General features: G+C 49.6%; 7 protein-coding genes across 7 annotated transcripts; 2 read left to right on the top strand and 5 right to left on the bottom strand.

The window, feature by feature from the left end:
* Positions 1 to 3,934: 3,934 nt before the first annotated feature.
* BC939DRAFT_98206 (uncharacterized protein) lies at positions 3,935 to 4,965 on the bottom strand. The gene has a single exon (XM_051562038.1). The coding sequence runs from the start codon at positions 4,649 to 4,651 to the stop codon at positions 4,055 to 4,057; it is 597 nt and encodes a 198-aa protein (XP_051417358.1). The 5' UTR covers positions 4,652 to 4,965; the 3' UTR covers positions 3,935 to 4,054.
* A 339-nt stretch (positions 4,966 to 5,304) lies between these two features.
* BC939DRAFT_498311 (ferric reductase NAD binding domain-containing protein) lies at positions 5,305 to 7,529 on the top strand (the record flags this gene model as incomplete). Its single annotated transcript, XM_051559800.1, has 3 exons — positions 5,305 to 5,680; positions 5,882 to 7,393; positions 7,519 to 7,529. 3 exons carry the CDS (start codon positions 5,305 to 5,307, stop codon positions 7,527 to 7,529), a joined length of 1,899 nt encoding a protein of 632 aa, XP_051417359.1.
* A 1,224-nt stretch (positions 7,530 to 8,753) lies between these two features.
* BC939DRAFT_498313 (uncharacterized protein) lies at positions 8,754 to 11,255 on the bottom strand (the record flags this gene model as incomplete). The annotated part of the gene is made up of 2 exons (XM_051559801.1): positions 8,754 to 9,433; positions 9,542 to 11,255. The coding sequence occupies 2 exons, from the start codon at positions 11,253 to 11,255 to the stop codon at positions 8,754 to 8,756; spliced, it is 2,394 nt and encodes a 797-aa protein (XP_051417360.1).
* A 478-nt stretch (positions 11,256 to 11,733) lies between these two features.
* BC939DRAFT_513882 (uncharacterized protein) lies at positions 11,734 to 13,949 on the bottom strand (the record flags this gene model as incomplete). Its single annotated transcript, XM_051561125.1, has 5 exons — positions 11,734 to 12,326; positions 12,447 to 12,586; positions 13,363 to 13,512; positions 13,577 to 13,726; positions 13,791 to 13,949. 5 exons carry the CDS (start codon positions 13,947 to 13,949, stop codon positions 12,152 to 12,154), a joined length of 774 nt encoding a protein of 257 aa, XP_051417361.1. The 3' UTR covers positions 11,734 to 12,151.
* Positions 13,950 to 14,997: 1,048 nt separating this feature from the next.
* On the top strand, positions 14,998 to 17,404 carry BC939DRAFT_434901 (uncharacterized protein). The gene is made up of 7 exons (XM_051553412.1): positions 14,998 to 15,502; positions 15,589 to 15,615; positions 15,710 to 15,843; positions 15,938 to 16,113; positions 16,195 to 16,360; positions 16,448 to 16,680; positions 16,765 to 17,404. Exons 1-7 carry the CDS (start codon positions 15,121 to 15,123, stop codon positions 17,282 to 17,284), a joined length of 1,638 nt encoding a protein of 545 aa, XP_051417362.1. The 5' UTR covers positions 14,998 to 15,120; the 3' UTR covers positions 17,285 to 17,404.
* Positions 17,405 to 17,603: 199 nt separating this feature from the next.
* On the bottom strand, positions 17,604 to 20,765 carry BC939DRAFT_405444 (ribonucleotide reductase). Its single transcript, XM_051552826.1, has 4 exons — positions 20,603 to 20,765; positions 20,234 to 20,337; positions 19,981 to 20,043; positions 17,604 to 19,875 (listed from the first exon to the last, which is right to left on the bottom strand). Exons 1-4 carry the CDS (start codon positions 20,622 to 20,624, stop codon positions 17,710 to 17,712), a joined length of 2,355 nt encoding a protein of 784 aa, XP_051417363.1. The 5' UTR covers positions 20,625 to 20,765; the 3' UTR covers positions 17,604 to 17,709.
* A 180-nt stretch (positions 20,766 to 20,945) lies between these two features.
* BC939DRAFT_434904 (uncharacterized protein) lies at positions 20,946 to 22,968 on the bottom strand. The gene has a single exon (XM_051553413.1). It carries the CDS (start codon positions 22,636 to 22,638, stop codon positions 21,016 to 21,018), a length of 1,623 nt encoding a protein of 540 aa, XP_051417364.1. The 5' UTR covers positions 22,639 to 22,968; the 3' UTR covers positions 20,946 to 21,015.
* Positions 22,969 to 23,052: the final 84 nt, after the last annotated feature.

Here is a 23,052-nt window from a genome sequence, read left to right on the forward strand (position 1 = left end):
ACAGAAGCATCAGTGAGTGCCGAGGTGTGGGAGAGGGATGAAGAAGATGTCGGTACTGTTGTTGAATGCGACCGAGGTACTGCAGTTGATTGTTGGGCAACGGATGAAGCTTCAGAAAAAGCTGCGGCGCCTGCGATGGTAGATTTTGCTATCGATCTGGATGGTGGGACTGGCAGAGCTGCAAGTGGTATGGACATCTTTCTTGAGGACAGCGCTGAGGGAGTGCTCCAGACTATGTACGATTCATTGTCGTCCGATTGATTATTATCAAAGACTGATGATGCAAAGTTGGCCGTGATCTCATCATCTCTCGGCACGATTGAATCATCTGGACGCTGAGCGGTGTTCTGTCCCTGCTGATCAAGATCATGGTAATCTGGGCTCACGACCGGTTGACGAGGAGTATTGTTGATGATATTGGTCTTCACACTGTTGGTACGGCTTCTGTCAAGGTGGGTGCCGGATCTGGAAAAGGAGGGGTTCGGTGGTAAACTCCAGGGGAAGACATGCCAGTTTTTTTGCGAGGAAGCCGACGGTGCGTCTGTGGAGTTGTTTCGGTGCTGACGACGTGGGTCGTTACCCCAACTATTAATATCACTGCTGGTGTCGATACCGGCGATATTTAGGCGAGCGTGAGGACAAAAAGACGAGGGAGAATAGGGTGTGTTAAACTGGAGGTTGGACATGGTGCTGGGCTGTGTGCTGTTCCATCGAGTAACGTTGTCGCCCTTATCATTGAACATCCAGCCATCGAGGTCTAACGTTCTCATGTCCTCAAATGCGCTGGTAGGGCGGATAGAGTGGGGAGAATGTGCTGAATCTACTATGGTAGAGTAAGGCCTTGTGTTTAGGGGGTTTGTTGAGAGCGTTGGCGAAGGATGGGCTGGAGGCAATTCCGATGCCTCCTGTTGTGTCACGCCTGTGCAATGATCAGGAAGACTCCCGCTGCTGTAATGGTACTGGATCATCCTTGTCCAACCACTCGCACCGTTGGTCCTGCCGCTGCTGCTTGAGGAAGAAGCGTCTGCAGGCTCGCTAAAAGACCAGCGCCTCTGTTCCATAAGATGCCTCAGAGCAGGTTTTGCAGGGAGAGTTCTACAAAATGCCAGGCACCAGATATGATTTTCATTAGCACTGGGATTTGTGGGGGGAAACCAGGCTGGAACATATGCTGAGATGAGGTGAGCGACAAAGAGAAATGACAAGAGGCACCTGAGGACACAGGGATCTGTAGGGGACCGGCGGGATGTGGGATAGGAAGCGAAGGAGATAAGGAGATTGTGTGGAGAGAATGAAGAGAGAGGGAGAACTAGAGGGAGCTGAAAAGAAGAAGTGAGAGAAAGGGGGAAAAGAACCAGGATCGAGAAGGGACAAAAGTCGTCTTTCTTTCTCAGAAAAGAAAAGAAAAGAAAAATATGCATCTGTTGGTGTTGTGGTCGTCGCCGTGTGAAGTACATGCAGATCTGTAGATCGAGTATGGTTCAACCCTCATAGGGTTCTGCGAAATGAGGGATGAGCGGTACATGCTGCAGCTGCAAAGTTCAGCAAGGGCACAGTTGGATTTCAACGCGATACCGATAAACCACATGTACTCCCATGCACTCCTGCCCATGGATTGGACTACATCTTGGCCCTGGAGGGACCATCCCACGATGAGTTCATTTAAGGAATTAGACGCAGGACGACCAACTTACGGCATTAGGTTTTCAACCTGCGGTCCATTATTTAGAGATCCGACAGAGGGTGCAATTGAATGCTCCAAAGGGTTCGTAGTCGACGAGACGTCGTCGGAAGGTACCATACCCATGCCTGCATCTTGGCTGGCTCCAATAGTAGGACCAGTGCTTCCAGGTAAAGGAGGAATAGAGCTCGGCGTTGTATTATTCGTCGTGGCACTGTTGATTGCGATAGGTCGATCTTGGCCATGGGGACGCGTTGTCGTACTAGCCTCGCACTGGAGGGAAAGTAGGTGTGGATACTGGGTTGAGACTGGACGGGAAACATTGTGGCGTGGAAGACTATCGGACTTTACAGTCGGCGACGTGGCAGTAAGCATGACTATCGTGGCAATCACTTCGGTGTTTGGGAGCCTGTAGTTCGTACAATCCGAATCAAGAAGTTGAGTCCATACATGTTGGCTATGTAGTCCATGGGTTAAACTGACTGCGTGCACTGAGTGCATGGATAAGATGGGGTGAAAATGCCATTGTAAATGGATGGACACGCGTACCTCTGTATGATTAATGGCTTGAGGGTAAGGCGCCAAGAGGATGAGGGGTACACTGTCAGGAAAGGGGAGGGAAAGACACCTAGCAGCGGTCAGTGGAGCGAAAAGAAGTTGGAGAAGAAAGAAGACCCATCGCCAATGTCGTTAGCTGAGGATGTGCAGTCAATGGTGGATGCGATCGCATTTCGCGAATAGGAATCCTTTGGATCGGTCGATTTCATCGACATCACCCATTGCAACCAGGTTAACGATCCCCCGACTTGCTTTGTCCTCCCACCACCACACCTTCTTGTTTTCCCAGTGTGCTGGCGTCTCATTAGACTATTTATGCACCATACACACTATTCACTGCTATCTCTGCCCAGATCTTGCAACAAGAGGATAATAATGATATTGACTTCGCCTCTACTACTCGCAATGGTCAATGGTGCGTCTGAAGATGAGGTTGATCCAAAGGGTTGTTTTGTACTGTATCATCGCCCTCTTCTTTTTTTTTTTTTTTTTTTTTCAATTAACAGAACGCACCATCCCTCCAAGGTGGGCAGCCTTTACCATTCTGTCATGTCGCTAGTGCAAACCCATAGCCCCCTAACTCAAAACAAGCTCCAAGAATAATACCACTCATTACTCTGCTCTACGCGCGAGCAGGACCTACGATAGCGCGCTATTCATTGTTGCGCCACAGTCTCCCATCCTAAAGAGCCTTCTACCGATTAATGGATAGATGGTATGGGGTGTGCAGTTCCAAGGGATAAAAGATAGCTACCGAAGTGGTGATATATGGTTCATATCCGACCCAAGCCTGAGCGTGTTTGTCCAACTCCTCCAGACCCATCCGCTCTCTGAAGCGTTGGACCTAACGACAGGGGGTCAGAGCAAGCATTGTTAGGTTCGAAACTCAGAAACTCAGAGAGATAGGACAGAATATGGCTGATAATCTATTGGTAGTCGATAGGACATGAATAGATTAACAGCTGTCCACGGTCTTTCTGCCGGCATGTTGCACAAGACCGTCTCCACGGCCATTGTCCGAGTAGAGTCCTCGCCAAAAAAAGTCGCATACAATATATTTTTCACTGTTGTGCGCGCACCATTAGAATCTTCCAGAGCATGCGCCCATGGATGGCACAATCAATAGCCCATCTCATCCGCGTTCATGAATCAACCATTCAAACTAGAGAAATGTCGGACGGCGGCTCCCCGGTGCCCTCAACCAAATCACCTATACGAAACTGGTCGATTTTCAATACACCCCCAAAACGCGACGCTCCAACTATTACAATATCGCCCACGCCAAACCCGTTTGTGGCTTCTTCCGGGTCCTCAACACACAACACATGGCTTTCACGCTTTTCACCTACGCAGGACGCGACATCTACTCGCGACACTCCCTCAAAAAGGAGTGTATTTTAATCAATTTAAAATTCAAAAAATTATATTGTATGCGACTTTCTGGCGAGGGCTCCAGCCTATATGTATGCGGTAGTGCATTTCCGACGACACGAGGTATCCATGTAACTATTCCTTTTCGCGCCATGCCTTCCACGGTACAAACACTGGATACGCGCCATAGAGTAAACCATTGAAAAATCGCGTCTCTTGTCCTTCGTTTTGATATTTAAGCACTTGTTTGACTACCTCCAGTCCTTGGAAGAACGTTTTATGGTCAGGTATGTCGATTCTTTGATAAGACGCATAAAAAGGATTGATGAAGAGCCAGCGCATATTGGTTTTTCCTCGTGAGAGCTATCTATGAGGCTTAATAAACTATTTTCGATTGGATAAGGGAAGATGCTGCGTCGATCAATTCTTTTGTGAATAGAATGTTCATGGACAAGCGAAGGGGTTGTTGTTGTTGTTGTGGGACCGCTGAAGCAAGGAAGTCATCAAAGACAACATATACCTCTGCCTAGCTGCAATGTAGACTTTGAATGATACAAAGTGGTACACAGACAGTTTCAAGAATACATTGGAAATGATGACAAAGAATTGGTTGCCGAAAATGGCGTTTTCTTTCCTTGCTCTTTTGCATGGTTCCGAACAGAGGAGACAGCGGCTGTCCAAAGGTACAATTAACGACTCGATATCAGAAATTACAATAATAATGTGATTTGTGCGATCGAACCAGGGGAAATGAAAGTGAAACAACCCCAATTGCTGCAATACCCTTAAGACGCATCGAGCTGCCGTTGAATCCAGCGCTTTGCCACCGGAGAAATGTAAAGACGAATCTCCGTCCATCCCTCCTCTCATGCTTCCATGGACATGGTCGAGATCGATCGGGCAGCGTCGAACATAGAGTACAGGGACGAAGAAGGAAGGACGAGGGGGAGGACAGGGGATGGGTGAAAGCAGCGGGGAAGGGAAGAGGAAAGGTGAAGATAGAATAGATGGGCGTGTGTGTGTGAGCTCAGTAGAACACATTACTAGCTTCAATAGACTGCAAGACAGGACATCGACAGAGGGAGAGCAGACGACGACATCGACATGGGGCCATGCTGTAGAGTCATCCCTGAGCGTGGTTGCCTGCCCCCGGCTGTTTCTTGACAGATACTAGCCTGGCCTCGTTTGGTCTGGTATGGTCCGGTCTGGTCTGGTATGGTCCGGTCTGGTCTGGTCTGATCTGGCCAGTTGGCCCTTGGTTGATATATGTTTGTATTTCATTTACAGACGAGGTACATGCATATACAAATGGTATCGTATGGAGAAATAAGCGGGCGCTGTATTTATTATTTCATTTCTGATTGCCCATTTGTTCGTTCGCCCCCCTTTCGTTCGTCTTTTCTTTCCTTTCTTTCCTTTCTCATCTCTTTTTCATCATCTCTTCCATCCTCATCCTCCATCACTTCCGTCCATCTTCCATCTTTTCTTGATCTGCATTTTTTCCTTAAGAGAGTACTCTGTCTTTCTCTCTCTCTCGACTTTTACCACCTCCTCTTATCGTATCTTTCCTCCCTTGCGCCCTCCACACTCCTCGTGGTCCTCCGGTGCTTGCGGCACATCTTTTCCTTTTTCCCCTAAGCGCAAGAGAAAAAGCTTTCAGAAACAAACTTCACACCTCAAACGAAGCACGCACAATGTCGTCGATGCACCGCAAGACGAGTAGCTCCCAGCGGACAGCCGCCCCCACGGGCGCCTCCTCGGGTTACGATTACCCGCCTTACGACCAGACACACGCCAACACCCTTGCCAACAGACGTCCCTCGGTCGACCACCAGCAGCTCTCGAAGCAGCGACCCACCACCACCTATTCCACTCTCATTCCTCCGCCTTCGCCCACATACTTCCGGCTCCAGGAAATGGGTGGTAGACCAACCAGCACAGCAGGACCACCCAGGCCCAGAGGAGAACTCGACCATCTCAGACCCCTAGACCCTGTCCCCACTGGAGGCGACCAGGCAGAGGAAAACATCAGCCTGTTCCAAAAGATCAGCATCTGGATGATCAACGAAGGTACTTTACACATCCTTTTTCCTACGTTTTCTACCATACAATCGGACAAAATGGCTTGGAAAGAACAGTGCTTCTGGGATATTGTCCACAATTATACATGGTGGTGGTGCTGATGTAACACAATTGGTCTAGGCGTTGGTTTTCCTCCGAGTTGCTTCTTGTAAGGATGAACTAACACTCCTTTGCTCTTCTTCCACATAGGCAACCGTGTCATCTTCTTTGGTATCTGGATCTTTGTCCATATCGGCTTGTTCGGTCTCGCTTTCTTCAACTTCTTCTACTCTGACAACTTTGAAAAAACCCGCAGCATTCTCGGTGTCACCCTCCCAATAGCCCGTGGTGCCGCCCTCGTCCTTCACGTCGACTCGGGTGTCATCTTGTTGCCCGTCTGTAGGACTCTAATCTCTTGGCTGCGCTCCACGCCCCTGAACAGGATCGTGCCCTTCGACAAGGCCATCACCTTCCATAAGGCCATCGCCTGGAGTATCGTCTTCTTCTCACTCGCCCACACCTTTGCCCATTATGTCAACTTTTACAAACTCGCCCGGGCGGACCCCGTCAAGTATCAGTTCTGGAGTCTGATGTTTGCCTCGGGCCCAGGATGGACAGGACATATCATGCTCGTCGTCTTGCTCGTCATGGTCGTCACAGCCTTGCCCAGCGTCCGCGTGAAGAATTTCGAGATCTTTTGGTATTGGCACCATCTCTTCCTTCTATTCTTTTTCTTTTTCTCATTCCACGGCGCCTTCTGCTTGCTCCCGCCTGACCGTCCGCCCTACTGTAAGGATATTTCGAGTTTCTGGAAGTACTGGGTTGCAAGCGGCTTCATCTATTTGTTAGAACGTGTGGCGCGTGAATGGCGTGCCCAACAAAAGACGGTTATTTCGCGAGTTATTTTGCACCCGTCCAAGGTTGTCGAAATCCAGATCAAAAAGGAGAACTGTCATGCATTGGCTGGACAGTATATATTTCTATGCTGTCCCGAGGTCTCGCTTTGGCAATGGCACCCATTTACCCTGACCAGTGCTCCCGAGGAGGACTACATTAGTGTCCATATGCGTGTCGTCGGAGACTTCACCAAGGAGTTGAGCAAGAAGCTGGGATGCGATGCCGAGGGCGTGAGCGAGTGGGAAGAGAATCTGGGAGATCGCAACGGACTGGTCACGGTTTTGCCCCGCATCATGATCGATGGACCATTTGGAGCAGCATCTGAGGACGTGTTCAAGTATGAGGTCACGGTCTTGTTCGGTGCCGGTATCGGTGTAACGCCATTTGCCAGTGTGCTTAAGAGTATCTGGTACAGAGTTAACTACCCAACCAAGCCCACAAAGCTGCATAAGGTTTACTTCTTCTGGGTTTGCCGTGACAAGGAGTCGTTCGAATGGTTCCAGTCATTGTTGCTTGCGCTCGAGTCCCAGGATTTGAACCAGTTTATCGAGATCCACACTTTCTTGACCGGACGTCTGAGACATTCTGAGGTCGGTAACTTGATGATCAATGAGGACAGTGCCTTTGCAGATACGGTGACGGGACTCAGGGCAAGGACGCGTTTCGGACGACCGAACCTGGATTTGGAGTTTGACCGAATTCGTGGCCAACATCCCGATACGGATATCGGTATCTTCTTCTGTGGTCCCAAGAGGATGGGCAAGCAGTTGCATGCCTGCTGCACCAAATTCAGCGGTTCCGGCACCTCCTTCTTCTGGCACAAAGGTAACAAACTCGTATTTACTTCAACCATCATATGCTGTTCTTGCTCTTGTTTCAGCGATACTATTGCTGGCCATGCTCACTCATTCTTGTCTTGTCTTTCCTTTTTTTTTTTTTGCGGTCAATAGAAAACTTTTAAAGTCTTTCAAGGCGCAGGGCGCTTTTTGTTGTTTAGTCCGAACCACGGCATTCTCTTTTCGGCATTCGGAACAAACATTTGTATATGTAGCATTTTTTGGAAACGTCCAAGGTCGACCCATGGTGCGCAAGCAATGTACTTCTTTTTATTTCACGTTTCTTTACGGTTTCAGCTTCATGCATTCATTCTCAAAGCGGACAAATGCAAATATTCAATCGTACACAATAAACAAAAAATGGGCTATAATAAATGAACAAAACATTACAGACTCTTTATTGCGAGTGTACAACCTAGAAATATTGACGACGACCTGTTCAAGTTTCCAATGGTCGACTGTTGCCACGATAGAGGGCGAGCTTGCTCACACGTGCGCGTCTCTAGTCCACTCTACTCGGCATCCGAGTTTTCAGCGGACTCGTTCGTCATAGGAGGCGAGACGTACGAGGTTGAGGCGCTATCCTTCTCGGACTTGACTTCCAAGGACCTCTTGGGCTTGCCCACCGCCATTTTCTTCATATCGATCACATTCGCACCGTCCTTCTCGGTGTATGCAGGCGGGGCAGCGGCGGGCTGCTGGACAATCTGCACGGGCTGGACGCGAGGGTTCTCACCGCAAGCACGAGCACACTCGGGCGAACAGAACGGGTGGCGGATTCCGCGGACCGTGTCGATGTTGATAGGATAGCTGCATCCAGCGCGGATACAATCCACCTGATCAGGAGTAGCTTGATATACAAAAGTATTTCAGAATACAAAAAAAAAAAAAAACCGTAGCGTGTTAGTGTTTGTAGTCCAATAGTCCACCACAACCTTTATTTCGTATCATCATTCATGTAGCGTACCTCTGCACATTTTCTGTTTGCTCTTATTGGCGCGATGAATGGCAGTGGTATGTTATTGTTGAGTTGCCGCTATGAAGGAAATGGTAGGCAAAGAACAGACGGATCGAAGGGGACAATAATGCGAAAGAAGGAAGGAAAGAAGCGAGAGAGAGAGAGAGTCGCGAGAGCTTTCAAAAAAGTCGTCTGCGTACTGACCGTACACAACCGCAGCACGCAGCTACACCTGCGCGCACGCCTTGGTTTCTTTTATTTCACATCAGTCCGCGTGCCTCACGCATGCGTTCCCGTATGTACTATTGATCAGCGACCATCCTCATCACTGTCTAACGGCCTACAGATCATCAGCCAAATGACGCCAATCATTATCATCCTGTATATACATTCATATGCCGCTAGGGGACCCTTCCTGGTGCTGAGACGACGACCAGAAGGCAATCGCAGGTAATGGACACGGTCGAGGCTGACGGCGCCATCGCGCCACTGCAGTTGGATACATCTTTTGGAGCGTCTCGATGACATTGCCTGATGCGAACGTGAAACTCATGGATGTATCATGTTCGTCATCGTCGTATTGGTGGCCATGGAGGTCGTGCTCAAACGTACCCTCAAGGTCAATGTTGTCTCCAAAAACAATATCCGTATCCGCGATATCAACTGGCGAAAAGCGCTTGAAGGTTTCTGGCGTGGAGGCTGTCTCCATGATGAAAGCTGCGATTGATATCGTCACCTTAGCAACTTCCAGATTGCCAGTTGAGATCATGGACTCGTCTTCGTCTTCGAGCAGTTCCAAAGGAGACGGCGATGGCAGCGTTGAGGGCGACATGGTGCAGGGTCCATCCAAGGCGTTGTCGTGGACGCCAACCTCACCAGAAGTCAAGTGGCAACTGGCTTGCTCAGACAAAGAACAGACGGACACGGACTCGATTTCTGTCTCGAATGATTCAGAAGCGAGCTGCAGAATCCCGACAGGACTCTCACAAGTCGAGAACAGCCCAATAGGGGGTGAATCCAACGCGGCATCCTGCGTACCATCATCACCAGAAGGCAGGAAGCAACCAGAATCTAAACGAGAATTCAAGCAACACAAAGAAAAAGACAACGCTTAATAAACCTGTGGATGTTGTCTCGCCATCCATGGGCATCCACGATAATCCTTCATTTCAAACTGACCATGAATATCGTCATGAGTCTGCTTGTAAGGCCGCAGCTGCGGCCTGGTTGGTTTGGGACGCCTTACACGAATATGACGCCTTGGGACGCGCTTAGCGAGTTTCTGGCGTCTATGGGTCTTTCTGGATCGCTTACAACGATCTCGGTCCGCATATTGAAGGCATATTTTGATCGCGTCGGGCACTGGGGTCGATGAACGCTCCGTTTGCGATACTCCTTCCGAGGCGCTGTCGAAATAGTCTGGTGCTGACTCTGTCTCCGTGTTCTCGAGATCATCAATCAGCTGCTCAATGTCCTGCAATGGTTCCGCCGACGTTGCTGGTCCCTCGATAGAGCGTTCAGGCTCGGTCGGCGCTGGCGACACTGTTGGCGACTGATCGTCGATGTCAGAGTCGCTCATCGATGAAGCTGATGATAATTCCATGGTTGATGAGTGCATGGTTTGCTCATCAACACCATCCTCCGTGCTATCCTCTGCGACGTCCTCCAAGGTCAGAGCTTCGGGCTCCTGGTCCTGGTCGTGGTCGAGGACTGATTCGTCAAGCGATTCTCGGGGGTGAGTCGATGACCTGATAGTCTCCACCGAAAGTCGTCGGATAGACATGCTTCTACCGCGTGGACCGAACGATCTGGGCAAAGACGACGATCGTGGTGGTATTCGGCCAGGGCCTTTTGCCTTGATGGGCCCATTCTCACTACGTCGACGGCGATGGTTCTTTTGGTACTCTTGAACGGTCTGGAACTGGGACGAGTAAGTGTAGAGCGCAATCTCAGCCGTGGTGCTCTCTTCGCATTGACCGTGCGCGATCACATGGTCACTGGTCGCACAAGCAAACACTTCTTCCGATGTCCCTTGTGTATCATAAAAGTCGAGATCGCGTGGTTGTGCCTCTGCTGTGCGTTTCCGCTCCAGACTATAGCGGTAGGGAGACATCGATGCAGCAGAAGCCTGACTGTGGACATGGGCGGGTTGGATGTGCAGCCAGGCCTTCAGCTTGTCGGCACTCTTGCTCTGCCATTGCTTCAATTTATTCTGTTTCTTCGGGTGTGAGTCTTTTGTAGGCGATCGAGTATCGTGAACTTCGGCTGGGACTACAGGCAGATGCTGTGCAGTCGCATCTGTATGTGGGAAGGTCTGGTTGGATGATACAATTGAGGTGGACTTGGGAGTAGTGTGTGCAGTTTCGGGATCAGCTCCGACGCGTCTGCCCTTAACCTTCAGAGTGAGGGATCGTTTGATGCGTCCAAGGGAGCCGTCGTGCGGCTGTACTGCTGCTGGTGAGACAGTGCTGGGTGTAGATGGGGAGGATGCCGTATCGGAGGATGTAGAGGATCGTGGAAATGGTGTCGGCGTGTGTGGATCTCGATAAGACGAGTGGCTGGATGAGACGGATGTAGTGGAGGGTGCGACGGACGAGGACGAGGAAGTAGAGACTCGCGGGGCCGAGAATGTGTCTGGATGAGCTGTGACAGGAAGCGGCGACGAGCCGAGGGTATTCTGGGGGGATGGTTTCGTCAGTGCGTGTTGTTGCTGCTGCTGCTGCTTTTGCTGCTTGGTGTTGCTGGACCCTTTGAGGAAGCGATGGAAGATGGATGGCTTATCCCTTTGGACCGAGTTGTGGTGGTGCCGTTGTGTGTGGGTGTGGGTGTGGGAGGACATACCCTGGTCATGGCTATTGCCGTGGGCTGGGGTCGTTATGGCTGCCTTGACCATTTGGACGTTATTTTCATTCAACACGACAAAAAAAATAAAAAAGTAATGCAAGGATTAGGGAAATATGGGTATTAATTCAAGGAATCAAGGTATGGGATTTTGGTAAAGACGACGAGGAGGACAGTTGGGGGAGAAGGAGGGAACAGAGCGAGTGAAGGCGCGAGAAGGAAAAGAGGAAACCCCGCATTGGAGATAAGGACGCGACACGACAAAGACGACAGGACCGCCGTTGGGAGCGGAGTAAGTCTGGAAGCGTTTCTTTTCGTTCCTTTTTTCTTCCTTTCTTTCCTTCTTTCCTTTTTATTTTTCCTTGATGGGCTTGAACAGGAGGGAGTGTGGTTTGAAGCAAAAGCTGGGGTTCTTGACGACAGACGACAGTTGTCGACCGGAAGAAAGGAAGGATTTCCTTTATTTCTTTGCGGAAGTGAGGTATTAATATATGTGTCGTGAAGAAATACGGCGCTGAAACGGGCTGGGCAGATGGAACCCGAGGAGGACTTTGGGGGCTGCGAAACGAGGTCTTTACTACTGTCCAGCTCGGGACATCCGTGTCCATTGCACAAATTAGCAACAATACACAACAGGCAACAGCGCTGCTGTTCATTTGCGGACAAAAAACAGATGAATTTTTCATCCCCCGCTTCTTTTTTCCCTTTGTATGCATGCATTTGTATCTCCTCATCCTCGCTACTGTAGTCTAGACATGGATGTATGTATATGATGCAATTGTACTTTTAGACAGGGGGTGAATATGAATAGACAGCCCCATTCTCCGGCGTACGGTATGTCCGACGCCGATGCATGTGTAGTCAACACTTCCATGGGGAATCTCGGACATTGGCACCAAAGGGGGAAAAAGGCTGTCTAAGGCGCTTGTGCCTCTCTTTCCCCCGCTTTCAAATCCAGACATCCGATCCCAAAATCGAAATAAAACCAAAACCTGAATTGCCACCAATTTGCATTGCCACCAAAATGGAGGGTGCCTGATCTGTGCCTGAGATCATAATACAAGCTCGCTTTTGCACAGCATCTACCTCTGCTGGTCGCAAGGGCTCGTGCCCCAGTACATTCCTATTAATATGATGGCGGAGAAGGGCTCTATCCGGTCAAGGTGCATACTTTACTTTGCAGAGGTGCTGCAACGTGCTATCTCATGGCTACGAGTACTCAAGATGACAATATCTAACAGACCTTTTATTTTCCCTCCTCTCCAGCATGCCCGCGAGCTGCAGTTGTTCCCAGCGACCGGGCTTGTTAGCGCACACGGTGTTGTATGAAGGAACATTCAATAAAATGAGTAGCGAATGGTTTCTGTAATCGCTGCGATGTCCCTGTATATGAAATGGCATCTAATCGTTTGCTCGAAACCTTTTCAGTCCACTGTTTCTTTAATCGTTCCCTCCAACAATGAAGTCCATTGGCATTCGTTTGATATTAATCGACAACTCCGGTACATACCCGTTAAGCAGTCCAGCACGCATGACAGGTAGTAATGACGGGAGATGGATTCGCGTCTTTTGAAAAGTGACCGACTTTGCGGCAGCCCTTTTGCTGGGTGAGTTTGAGTATGAGAGCAGCCCCCGTTGCTACTGTCCCTTGCAGAGCGCTAGTGTGAGCTGCTGATAATCATGTTCGTGTAGGTTTAAGATGGCGAAATGAATATATGTGCTGTAAGAACTGTACTGAGGAATAATCCAGTCCACAAAGAAATGTGGAAGACTACGATGGCAAGCTGATGAACTTCGTCGCATCCCTCGAAGCCCGACATTTTACATCGCCCTGAAGTAAAGCGCGAAAAAAGTAATTCCCATAAGCACAATGAAGACGGTCGTAATCTGGCCCAAAAGAGCAAAGCACACAAAGAAATTGGCACAGCAAGTTGAAGGCACTTTATTTCCAAAACAAATTTGAGCACTATTTCCATGTATCATTCGACTTATCTTGCTTTGATCATCGTTGTCTCAACGCTGCCCTATCACCGCCTTGCCATCATCGTTCGATTAAACACAGCGCCAGTCCTTGAAATGCCGATTTAAAATAAGTGTCTCTATATGATCGAATCTCTTTTCGCCTTTCTTTCGTTATCCATCGTTCCTTCGTTTTTTACCATGCGGTCAGCTATGGTGTGGATGCACCGCTGCTCTACGGCATCGCCGTAGGGACAGGCTGGCTGAGGAGGTTGTTGAGGTTGAGATGCCCAACAACCCAAAGGTGAGCCCCCTTCCGATAGTTCAGATACGTGTAGGAAGGCGTACCCCTTTTGTATTGCTTCTATTGCTTCCACGCGTATTCAATGTCTCCATCGTGCCTTCGCTTTTTACCATACGGTCAGCTGTGGTGTGGATGCACCGCTGCTCTACGGCATTGCCGTAGGGACAGGCTGGCTGAGGAGGTTGTTGAGGTTGAGATGTCCAACAACCCAAAGGTGAGCCCCCTTCCGATAGTTCAGATACGTGTAGGAAGGCGTACCCCTTTTGTACTGCTTCTATTGCTTCCACGCGTATTCAATGTCTCCATCGTGCCTTCGCTTTTTACCATACGGTCAGCTGTGGTGTGGATGCACCGCTGCTCTACGGCATTGCCGTAGGGACAGGCTGGCTGAGGAGGTTGTTGAGGTTGAGATGCCCAACAACCCAAAGGTGAGCCCCCTTCCGATAGTTCAGATACGTGTAGGAAGGCGTACCCTTTTATCATTCCATCTTCTCATTTTCTATGGACTTTTACTCGAATGTTACTATGGATTGGCTCCCTTTTTTGCTCCTATTGTTCAGTAACCTAACTAGTCGTTTCTGTTTTTGTTTGTGGGTCGCTAGGACGACGATGTTCTCATGAGCGCTCGGAGGGGATTTAGCAATAATAGGGCATGAGAAAGCATCAAAGGTTCAATAAAAAGCGACTGGAGTCCACATTCGCCTATGTTTCGAGTCGGAGCAAATGCATGGTCAGGAATTTCTCACGGAGGGCCAAGGATCATTTGTGTGCGTGGCGGTTCTATGCAGCAAGGATCAACCCACCTTCGTCATAAAGCGAAGTGTCGAATGGTTTCTCTGACTACTGCCTGATCTTCCTCGGCAGGGTGCTATCATATTTCCAGGTCCCTGAAGCCACAGCAGCCTTCGCCGACACACCGCACAAGTGGGACGGCTGCAATACGGGCAATCTATCTTCTCGCATGTAGTTGTCTCTTATTCACTGCAGAAATTATTACATTAGTTTCGACTAGGTTAAATGACGTTTATCTCGGCGAGGAGGAGAGTCAAGGACCTGACTGAGGAGTAGCATCGAGGAACGGAATTAAGTAACACGATCGAGGAACAGCATTAAAGAGGCGTTGTAGCCAGGGACTGTAACCAAGGAACACGGTCATTATATAGGGTCAGGAGCTGTGGTCAAGAAGCAGGGTTGAGGAGCATGGCTAAGGAACGGTATTGAGGAACAAGCTTAAAAGGTTTGCTCATGGAACATGGTCAGCAGGCAGGAGAATACGATTCAGCAAATTACATACCAATAAACGTCTGTTTAATAATCCGTCATCACACTAAGGAATGCGTGTTTGTTCCTGAAGTTTGATGGCCTGCAGAGATAAGGATGCAGCTGTGTCCTGAGATTCAGAGATATTGATTCGCGTCTAGTGATACTCATTGAGATTCATTTGTTTTTGGTATTGTATACCAATGTCGATCGCGAGCGGCCCGAACCTGAATGTCAGCATCAATCATGAACGCTCTGTACCCTGAATATCTGCAACGATTATATTTCCAGCGCGAAAACTGAACAGTGACGGTTTTCGACAACCAGGCCTTCCCCCTCCCTTCCTTGAATACGAGTGTAGACGTTTTCACAGCATGCCACTTCAGTTCAGAGAATGTCATCACACAACATCGAGATGAGCACTTCGCAACATAGCTCGACTCGATCGCGCGACCTGGAGAGGTTTCCAGTAGACCAGTTTTTTAAGGACGTGCATCCCGATAAATGGTCTCCGCTTGCCTTCGCACAACACGTCTCGACAAACCATATGAAGGAATATTTGTTTGGATTGCGCTATATCAATAAACACGGGACGAGCCCAATCAATGCACTGGCAGGCGTTTTGAATGCAAGGACGAAGGGCGAGGCAGGAGAAGCATCAATGGCAGCGGCGGAGGCCGCTCTTCAACTGAAGCTCGCACAGCAAATGGCTGCCGCAAAGTCGGTGACCTTCCAAAAAAAGGTCGAGTCGGCATCCATCGAATCCCTTATTAATGGTTAGTATCAGGCGTATGCGTGAAGTTTCAGGATGGTAAAATGTGTAACAAAATAAACATTATATTTTATTTTTTTTATCGCGTAGGCATCCAAGCATCGTCTTCATCTTCAGGTTGATGAATTACTTTGCTGCTTTAAGCGTCTTGAACTATAAACTGGACACACGAGGAGGCGCGACTGATTTTTCTTTTATTTTGCCTCGGTAGACTCGAGAAAAAGACCACTGGAGGAGACAGGGCCCCAGGCACTGGAGAAGAAACAGGTACTCGGTCACGCCAATGAAAGTGCAGTGCTGCCGCTCGCGGAGGCGCCATTCAATGGAGAGGGAGATCGGAAGCAGGTAACGATCACGGAGGCGCTGGGCAAGTGCAACTGGGCATTACGTACAGATACTAATGTATGGCCCAATCATGGACTTGCCTGATACTGCGTAGGAGTTGGACCCTAATGTTGATGTGGTCAATGTCGCAGAAGCTGGAGTGGCATTCAGAGTCGAGTCATTCACGTTTTCCGGCCGCCTGGGAGACCTGGATCTTGGTATCCCATTCAATCAATACTTTGGCAAGTGCGCCAAACTAAAGTACAAGAAGGATCTGTTCCCAGATTTCCTGTAAGGAGACCTTCCTATATGAGCCGTTTGTAGTGTCGTTCATTGTTCTGAGCAGACTCTAACGGAGTTGCATAATATCAGCGCCATCAACGGTATCTTGTTTTTGTCTGATATTCCAACGCCGCTTCAGAAGGCATGCTTTGGGACAGCTTACGAAGAAATTCGGAGGGCGATGATGGCCCTGGTACCTGAGCCTTCGGAGGAATCCATTGACAGGACTTTGGAGGAGTTCCGCCAGGGCAAGGATGTATGCGGATGATGTTTCGTTCTCAGCAGGCTGTTTTTCAGATCAAGATAAAGCAGGGTCCTGACAGCTTTTATATCTTCTTTATAGGCGTACAGCAAGGCGATGAGGAAGAAAATGTGCGCTCGTTCTGCTCGAAAAGCACTGCAAGATATCGCCATCACGGCCGATGATACGCCGCTCCGGGAGCTTTTCCTCCACGTCTGCAGGAACTTGGGAAGCAAGGAAGCAAGCCCTGTCTCAGAGGCGGATCAGACGTCTTCCTATATCCTGCCAATGTTGGCTTGCATCATGACCAAGCCAGACGAGTGCAGACTCGCGCAGTAAGTAATTTCACAGCGTTCCCTATATGACGGTTTCGCCAGCCATTCTCTAATATCTGATCTATATCTCATGCGGCATTACAGCACGGCAAACACCCCAACATCAGGCAGCCTTTTTGTACGACTTTGTAAGGACCTAGACGCCCCGCCGAAGCACCCAGACCTCATTTGCAAGCACGAGAACAAGATTGACATATCATTTGGTGAAGTCTCCTTGACCCGGGACCCGATGAAGGATACAGGAGACCTTTGTCGTCTCGCTATCTGGGCTAAGCGGCTGCAGGACCAACTCATTGGGTCGTACGAAGGAGCCGAGGAGATGATCGTTCCTATTTTCCAAGTCGTGCAGAAGACGTGCGCTATATATTTCACGCGACGCGTAGGAGAGATCTGTGTGGCTGTTCAGGTTGGACGGTTTGACATTTTGCAGGACATTCCGAATTTCCTGCAATTTGAGCGGCATTTGGAGAGCTGGCTGCTACTGGATACTGTCTTTACGGAGCTTTTAAAGAAAGTCGACCAGGTTCTTCAGAACAAAAGGCTGACCTCACCTCCCAAGGTCTACGGCGGTTTGTGCACCCCGTCAGCTAGGAAACTGCCATGAATATTCTCGGTCAATTCGGTTTTAGAGAACTGGGCAAGAATCCCGATTGTATATAAACTATTCGCATATTGAGCATCCCAGTTTTTTATCTAACAATAAACTGTGAAAACAAAAAAGACGAAAAAGAAAGTCGTAATGCAAATCCTTGTTTGGCGTTGTAGGGGATCGTACCAAGTGCTTTTTGGCCGGTTCGACATAGCGTTGACGGATGGATATTGGCGAGCACAAAGGCTACACAGGTGGCCTATCTCAGCTTTTTTGGTGCTGCGCCCAAAAGAGACACATTTTACGTCAAAAGTCAAAGAATCTTTATGATTATTTTTTTTGTTGTGCAAAAACAGCGTTTATTACAAAGAACAAGGAGTAGCAGCTAAAAGAAAACATAAATATCAACTTGAGGACGCATCGACCACCTGGCTTAATTTTTATCCACTGCAGCTCATGCATGCCTCCTTATTATCGATCGAGCACAGCATCGCCGCCTCGTTCGCCTCCCTCTCGGCTTCCTTATTGATTGACAGCTGGTCGACCGTAAACTTGATCGCGTCCACTGCTGGCCTCGTCCTCAAATAGTACATACCCGTCTTCAATCCCCTCTTCCATCCATAGAACGCCATTGACGTCAGCTTGCCATAGTTCACATCTGCCATATGAATGTTCATCGACTGAGATTGGTCAATAAACGCACCGCGGTCTGCCGCCATATCGATCACAACTTTCTGTGAGATCTCCCATGTGGTCTTGTACAACGCCTTCAGGTCATCAGGAATGCCAGAGATCCGCTGAATCGATCCGTTCTCGGAAATGATCCGGTTCTTGAGCTGATCGTTCCACAAACCCATCTCGACCAGGTCCTTCAGCATCCACGGGTTCACAATCTGGAATTCGCCTGCCAACACACGACGCGTGTAGATGTTGGAGGTATAGGGCTCAAAGCACTCATTAAAGCCGAGAATCTGGGAGGTCGAAGCAGTAGGCATGGGTGCAACAAGAAGCGAGTTGCGGACACCATGCTGAGCGATGCTTGCACGGAGCGTATCCCAGTCCCAGAGATCCGAGGGAGTCACTCCCCACATATCCGGCTGCAAAATACCCTTCGAAACAGGCGATCCCTGGTAAGTCTCATAGGGACCCTCCTCCTGGGCCATCTCGCACGAGGCCTCCAGAGCGGCGTGGTAGATGGTTTCAAAAATCTGTGTGTTCAGCTGACGGGCCTCGGGCGAGTCAAATGGCATGCGCAACTTGATAAACGCATCTGCAAGTCCCTGGACACCGACACCGACAGGACGATGGCGCTTGTTCGACCTCTCGGCCTCGGGGACAGGATAGTAGTTCTCGTCAATAATCTTATTCAGGTTGCGCGTAACAACCTTAGTGACCTTGTGGAGCATCTTGAAGTCGTACGTCTGGTTGTTGACAAAGGTCGGGAGTGCGATACTGGCGAGGTTGCACACCGCAACCTCATCTGGGCTGCTGTACTCGACAATCTCTGTACACAAGTTGCTGCACTTGATCGTTCCCAGGTTCTGCTGGTTCGACTTGCGGTTGCACGCATCCTTATATAGCATATAGGGCGTTCCGGTCTCGGTCTGAGCCTCCAGAATCGCGTACCACAACTTCTGGGCCTTGATGGTCTTGCGAGCGCGTCCCTCACGCTCATACCGGTGGTAGAGTTCCTCAAATTCCTCGCCCCAGACATCCTGAAGACCGGGGGCCTCTGCAGGACAGAACAGGCTCCAGTCGCCGTTCTCCTCAATACGTTTCATAAACAAGTCAGGGATCCAGAGGGCGTAGAACAGGTCGCGAGCGCGAGACTCCTCTTTTCCAGTGTTCTTACGAAGATCCAAGAACTCAAAAACATCCGCATGCCATGGCTCGAGATACATGGCAAAAGCACCGGGACGCTTGTTTCCTCCTTGGTCGACATAGCGGGCAGTGTTGTTGTAAACGCGAAGCATGGGAATAAGGCCGTTGGAGTAGCCGTTCGTTCCAGCGATGTAAGAGCCCGAGGCACGGATGTTATGGATGTTGAGACCGATGCCTCCTGCAGTCTTGGAGATCATGGCACAGGTCTTCAGAGTGTCATAGATGCCCTCGATTGAATCATCCTTCATGGTCAGTAAGAAACAGCTCGACATCTGAGGTCTAGGCGTTCCGGCGTTGAAAAGCGTGGGCGAGGCGTGTGTGAAGTATTTTTCTGACATGTAGTTGTAGGTCTCAATGGCTTTCTCGACATCGCTGCCGTGGATACCGACCGAAACACGCATCAACATGTGTTGGGGCCTCTCTGCAACCTTGCCGTTGATGCGGAGAAGGTACGAGCGCTCCAGGGTCTTGAAACCGAAGTAGTTATAGTTGAAGTCGCGGTCGTAAATGATGGCAGAGTTAAGGCGGTCGGCATTCTTCATAATACTTTTATAAGTCGACTCGGAGATCATGGAGGCATTCTTGCTGGTCTTGGGATCGACATAGCTATACAAGTCCTCGATGACTTGCGAGAAGACCTTCTTGGTCTCCTTGTGGACGTTGGATACGGCAATGCGGGCAGCGAGAATGGCATAATCAGGGTGCTTCGTGGTCATATAGGCCGCCTGTAAGTTTGGAGCATCAATTGAATAGGTATTCCACGTTAGGACCAACGAATCGAACAATGCAGGCTAAGCTCTGCAGCAGACTGGAAGAAGGACAGGGCTTACGGTCTCGGCGGCAAGATTGTCGAGCTCGACGGTGCTTACGCCCTGATACACTCCTGAGATGACCTGTAGAGGGGTTCCATTGGCGTTACAAGAGGATGAAGGAACAATTGGTCGAGTTTAGTAATAATATGTTAGCATCTAGTCAACCTGCTGGGAAAAGCCACTAGAACAACACTTGAAAAAAATAATATTTCAAAACCAGATTTCCAATGCGCAGTTGACAAAGGGTATCCGGGGCAGCTGGGGTCCTTACCTTCTGAGTAACTTGGACAGGGTCCACAAAGTTCATGTCGAGGCCATAGCACAGCTTGACAATTCTGGCCGTGATCTTGTCAAAGGCGACACGCTCCTTGCGTCCTGCGATTTCGAGACAACAGCACAGCAAAAAAAAGTAGCGGTTAGACGGGAGGCCAATCTCATTTGAAGAACGCATGACAACTGGCGTGAATTCAAATTTTTTTTTTTCGGTTTACCATCTGGATACGGCCAAGGTCAAGGAGCATCGACAAACATAGAGGAAATGGAGAAGAAAGGGATTCAGAAGGTCAGTTAGTACAAGCACATTCAGGTACCAAGAAGCCCGCGATAAAAGGTAACGATGAACCAGCTAGTCTTAGTTGCACACCTCGTTTGTAGACGAACATCGCAGTGGATAGTATAGGTGGAGAAGACGGAACGAGAGCCAAGGAGATGAACGAGTTTGGAAGAAGGGTGGTATACAGAGTTCACGCTGTCAGGTACAATAAGGAAGACGCGCGCCAAGAGGAGAGGGGAAAGAAGAAGGGGGAAACAAAACAAGAAGAAACACCTCATAAATTGCAACGCGTCCTCTTTGTTTTGATTTTTGGACTGCTTTATACGTTTGGGCGAAGACGCGTATCTTATATCCTACTCTCCCACGCGCACCCCATATCCAGAATACCTAGCGGCAAGCATGAGACCGATACCAATGATATCTACGGACTAGCTCGCACAGTTTATTATTAAAGATGCTATATTACATGAGATAATTAGATGTACACTATTGTTGCTGCCTCACCACGACGCTGCCGCGGCATTGTAAAAGCACTGTTGAAAGATATCCAGGGTTCGTTGACCCGACTCCTGTCGTCGGACTTCAATCTCTGAGAGCCCTCCCGCATGGATCGCCTGCGTGTCCAGCCGGGACCTCGATCTCTTCGGTAAAGATAGGTTGCTCCTCATAAACGCACCCTCGTCCACATCATCGTCGCCAAAATCCTGTACACTGTTGGCGGCACTAACATCGACACTCATTTGACCATAGGTACTGTCTGCAGGTGTCAATATCATGGGTTCTGTGTCGTCCTGCGGTCTGTAATCCAGCTCTGTAAAATTTGCTGTGCTGTAGTGGTGTTCAAATGAGCCATTGTGATCACCCAAAATAGTATTCCGGGTAGATTGCTGCATCAAAGACATCGACTTGCCCGATCCGTCAGGGGCAAATTCATTGAGAAAAGAAGATGTCGAAATCGGTGGGTCAGAATGTTCCAGGGACTCGTCATCCTGCCATGTTGCTTTGCGTTTTGTACTTTGACTATAAGATGATCCTCTCAGCTGGATTGGACTGTTAGTTGTGCCTGGGATCTCCTCCATCAAATTTTCCGCTTCGACCTTTAGAGAGGCACGAAGATCCTGCCGAATGCCGGTGTACTGCAACGAGTACTGCTGATCCAACGAATGTTGTGTTTGCGCAAATATTCTCCTTGAATAGTCCATATCAGGCGATGCGCCCGTAGTGGAAATTATGCTTACGGGTGAGGATCCTAAGGAAGATCCACAAGGAGATGACGGAGATGAAGGCGCGCTGGTCGTCTCACTACCTGTTGTTCCTAAAGACATCATGACAGCCGTGCGATCAAGGCCGTATTCTTCGTAGTCGTTTCCAGAGACGGCTTTGGCAGTCAAGGAGAGAGAAGGGAACTGAGGTGAGGACGGCGGTGGTGAAGACATTGGCGAGGCTGAGGCTGAGTGGACGGATCGCCAATGGGGTCCTACGGATTGCTTGTTGAGCTTTGCATGGCTGGTCTGATTAAATCGCTGTGGGCTGTTGAGCAGAAGGATGGTGCTGTCACTGCAGGTGGTGGTGTGAGCTGGGCCGAAAGTTGGGTACCATGGACGTGCGGTACTTCCTGGTATGGTATGTAACCGCTGCATCAACTCCAATTGCTGCATATACAACTGCTGTTGGCGTTGGTGCTCTGTGAGTAGAAATGGAGACGTCCCTTGATGGTTGCCTATGGACGTTGACACTGCGATGGGCAAGTCTTGCGCTGTAGGGTGTTGCTGCCGGAGGTTCAGCCGATAGTGTTCAGAGGAGACATGTTTAGGCGATACATGTTCTTGTTGTACCGAGGCTGAGACAGCATTAGTGTTACTGTTGTTGAGAGCAGCTGCAGTTGCGGCTGGTTTAATAGGGTTGCTGTAGTCGGGATTGAGGTCTGGTCGGGAGATGGCATTCAGGAAGGAGGAGTGCACACCCTGCTGCATCAGTGCAATCGCACCATGAGGGAGATCACTCGGACTGGGTGCAGAGGTAGCAGTCGTGGTACTGATAGCATGCGGCTGGACTGAGCTCCAATGGGGCCCGACTGTCCTCCGTCTTTGAGGCGCAGACTGAAATAGAGGAGCGTTGGCCATGCTGATAGGGCGGAGTGGTCGACGAGCGGAGGCGGCGTGAAGGATAAAGGGGAGGAGGATAAGAAGAAGAAGGCGGGGTTGCGTGAGGAGACGATGAGGAAGAAGAAATCTAAGGGGCGAAGGGCGGCAGTTGGTGGCGGTATAAGTATGGCTGCTGGAGGCGGCTGTTGGGGGACGACTGAAGGAGCGGTACAGCGAAGGAAGGACAAGAAGGCTCCCCCCGCTCTGCAGCAGAGGGGTGGAAGGAGCGAATCGAGTCCCATGGCGGATCCATATCAGGCTAGTCTGGACGGCAAAGGAGAGCTAGTCCGTGGTCAAAATTGCTGTCGGTGTGACTGAATGGGATCCCTTTCCTCCCTTGTTGCACATTGCACATTGCAGTCCAGATTCAGCCATGCAAGCAAGCAGACAAAC

The sequence above is a fragment of the Gamsiella multidivaricata genome (assembly GCF_025024155.1).
Source record: "Gamsiella multidivaricata strain RSA 2152 chromosome Unknown BC939scaffold_2, whole genome shotgun sequence".
Lineage (NCBI taxonomy): Eukaryota > Fungi > Mortierellomycota > Mortierellomycetes > Mortierellales > Mortierellaceae > Gamsiella > Gamsiella multidivaricata.

Coding starts and splice junctions, on each gene's coding strand:
- BC939DRAFT_434904 (XM_051553413.1), bottom strand. CDS start 22,638: ATGGCCAACGCTCCTCTATTTCAGTCTGCGCCTCAAAGACGGAGGACA.
- BC939DRAFT_98206 (XM_051562038.1), bottom strand. CDS start 4,651: ATGTGTTCTACTGAGCTCACACACACACGCCCATCTATTCTATCTTCA.
- BC939DRAFT_405444 (XM_051552826.1), bottom strand. CDS start 20,624: ATGTTCGTCTACAAACGAGGTG. Junction 20,044..20,233: donor CTGTCCAAGTTACTCAGAAG/GTAAGGACCCCA, acceptor ACCCCTCTACAG/GTCATCTCAGGAGTGTATCA. Junction 19,876..19,980: donor ACAATCTTGCCGCCGAGACC/GTAAGCCCTGTC, acceptor CCAAACTTACAG/GCGGCCTATATGACCACGAA.
- BC939DRAFT_434901 (XM_051553412.1), top strand. CDS start 15,121: ATGTCATCACACAACATCGAGATGAGCACTTCGCAACATAGCTCGACT. Junction 15,616..15,709: donor AGCATCGTCTTCATCTTCAG/GTTGATGAATTA, acceptor TTGCCTCGGTAG/ACTCGAGAAAAAGACCACTG. Junction 16,114..16,194: donor GATCTGTTCCCAGATTTCCT/GTAAGGAGACCT, acceptor GCATAATATCAG/CGCCATCAACGGTATCTTGT.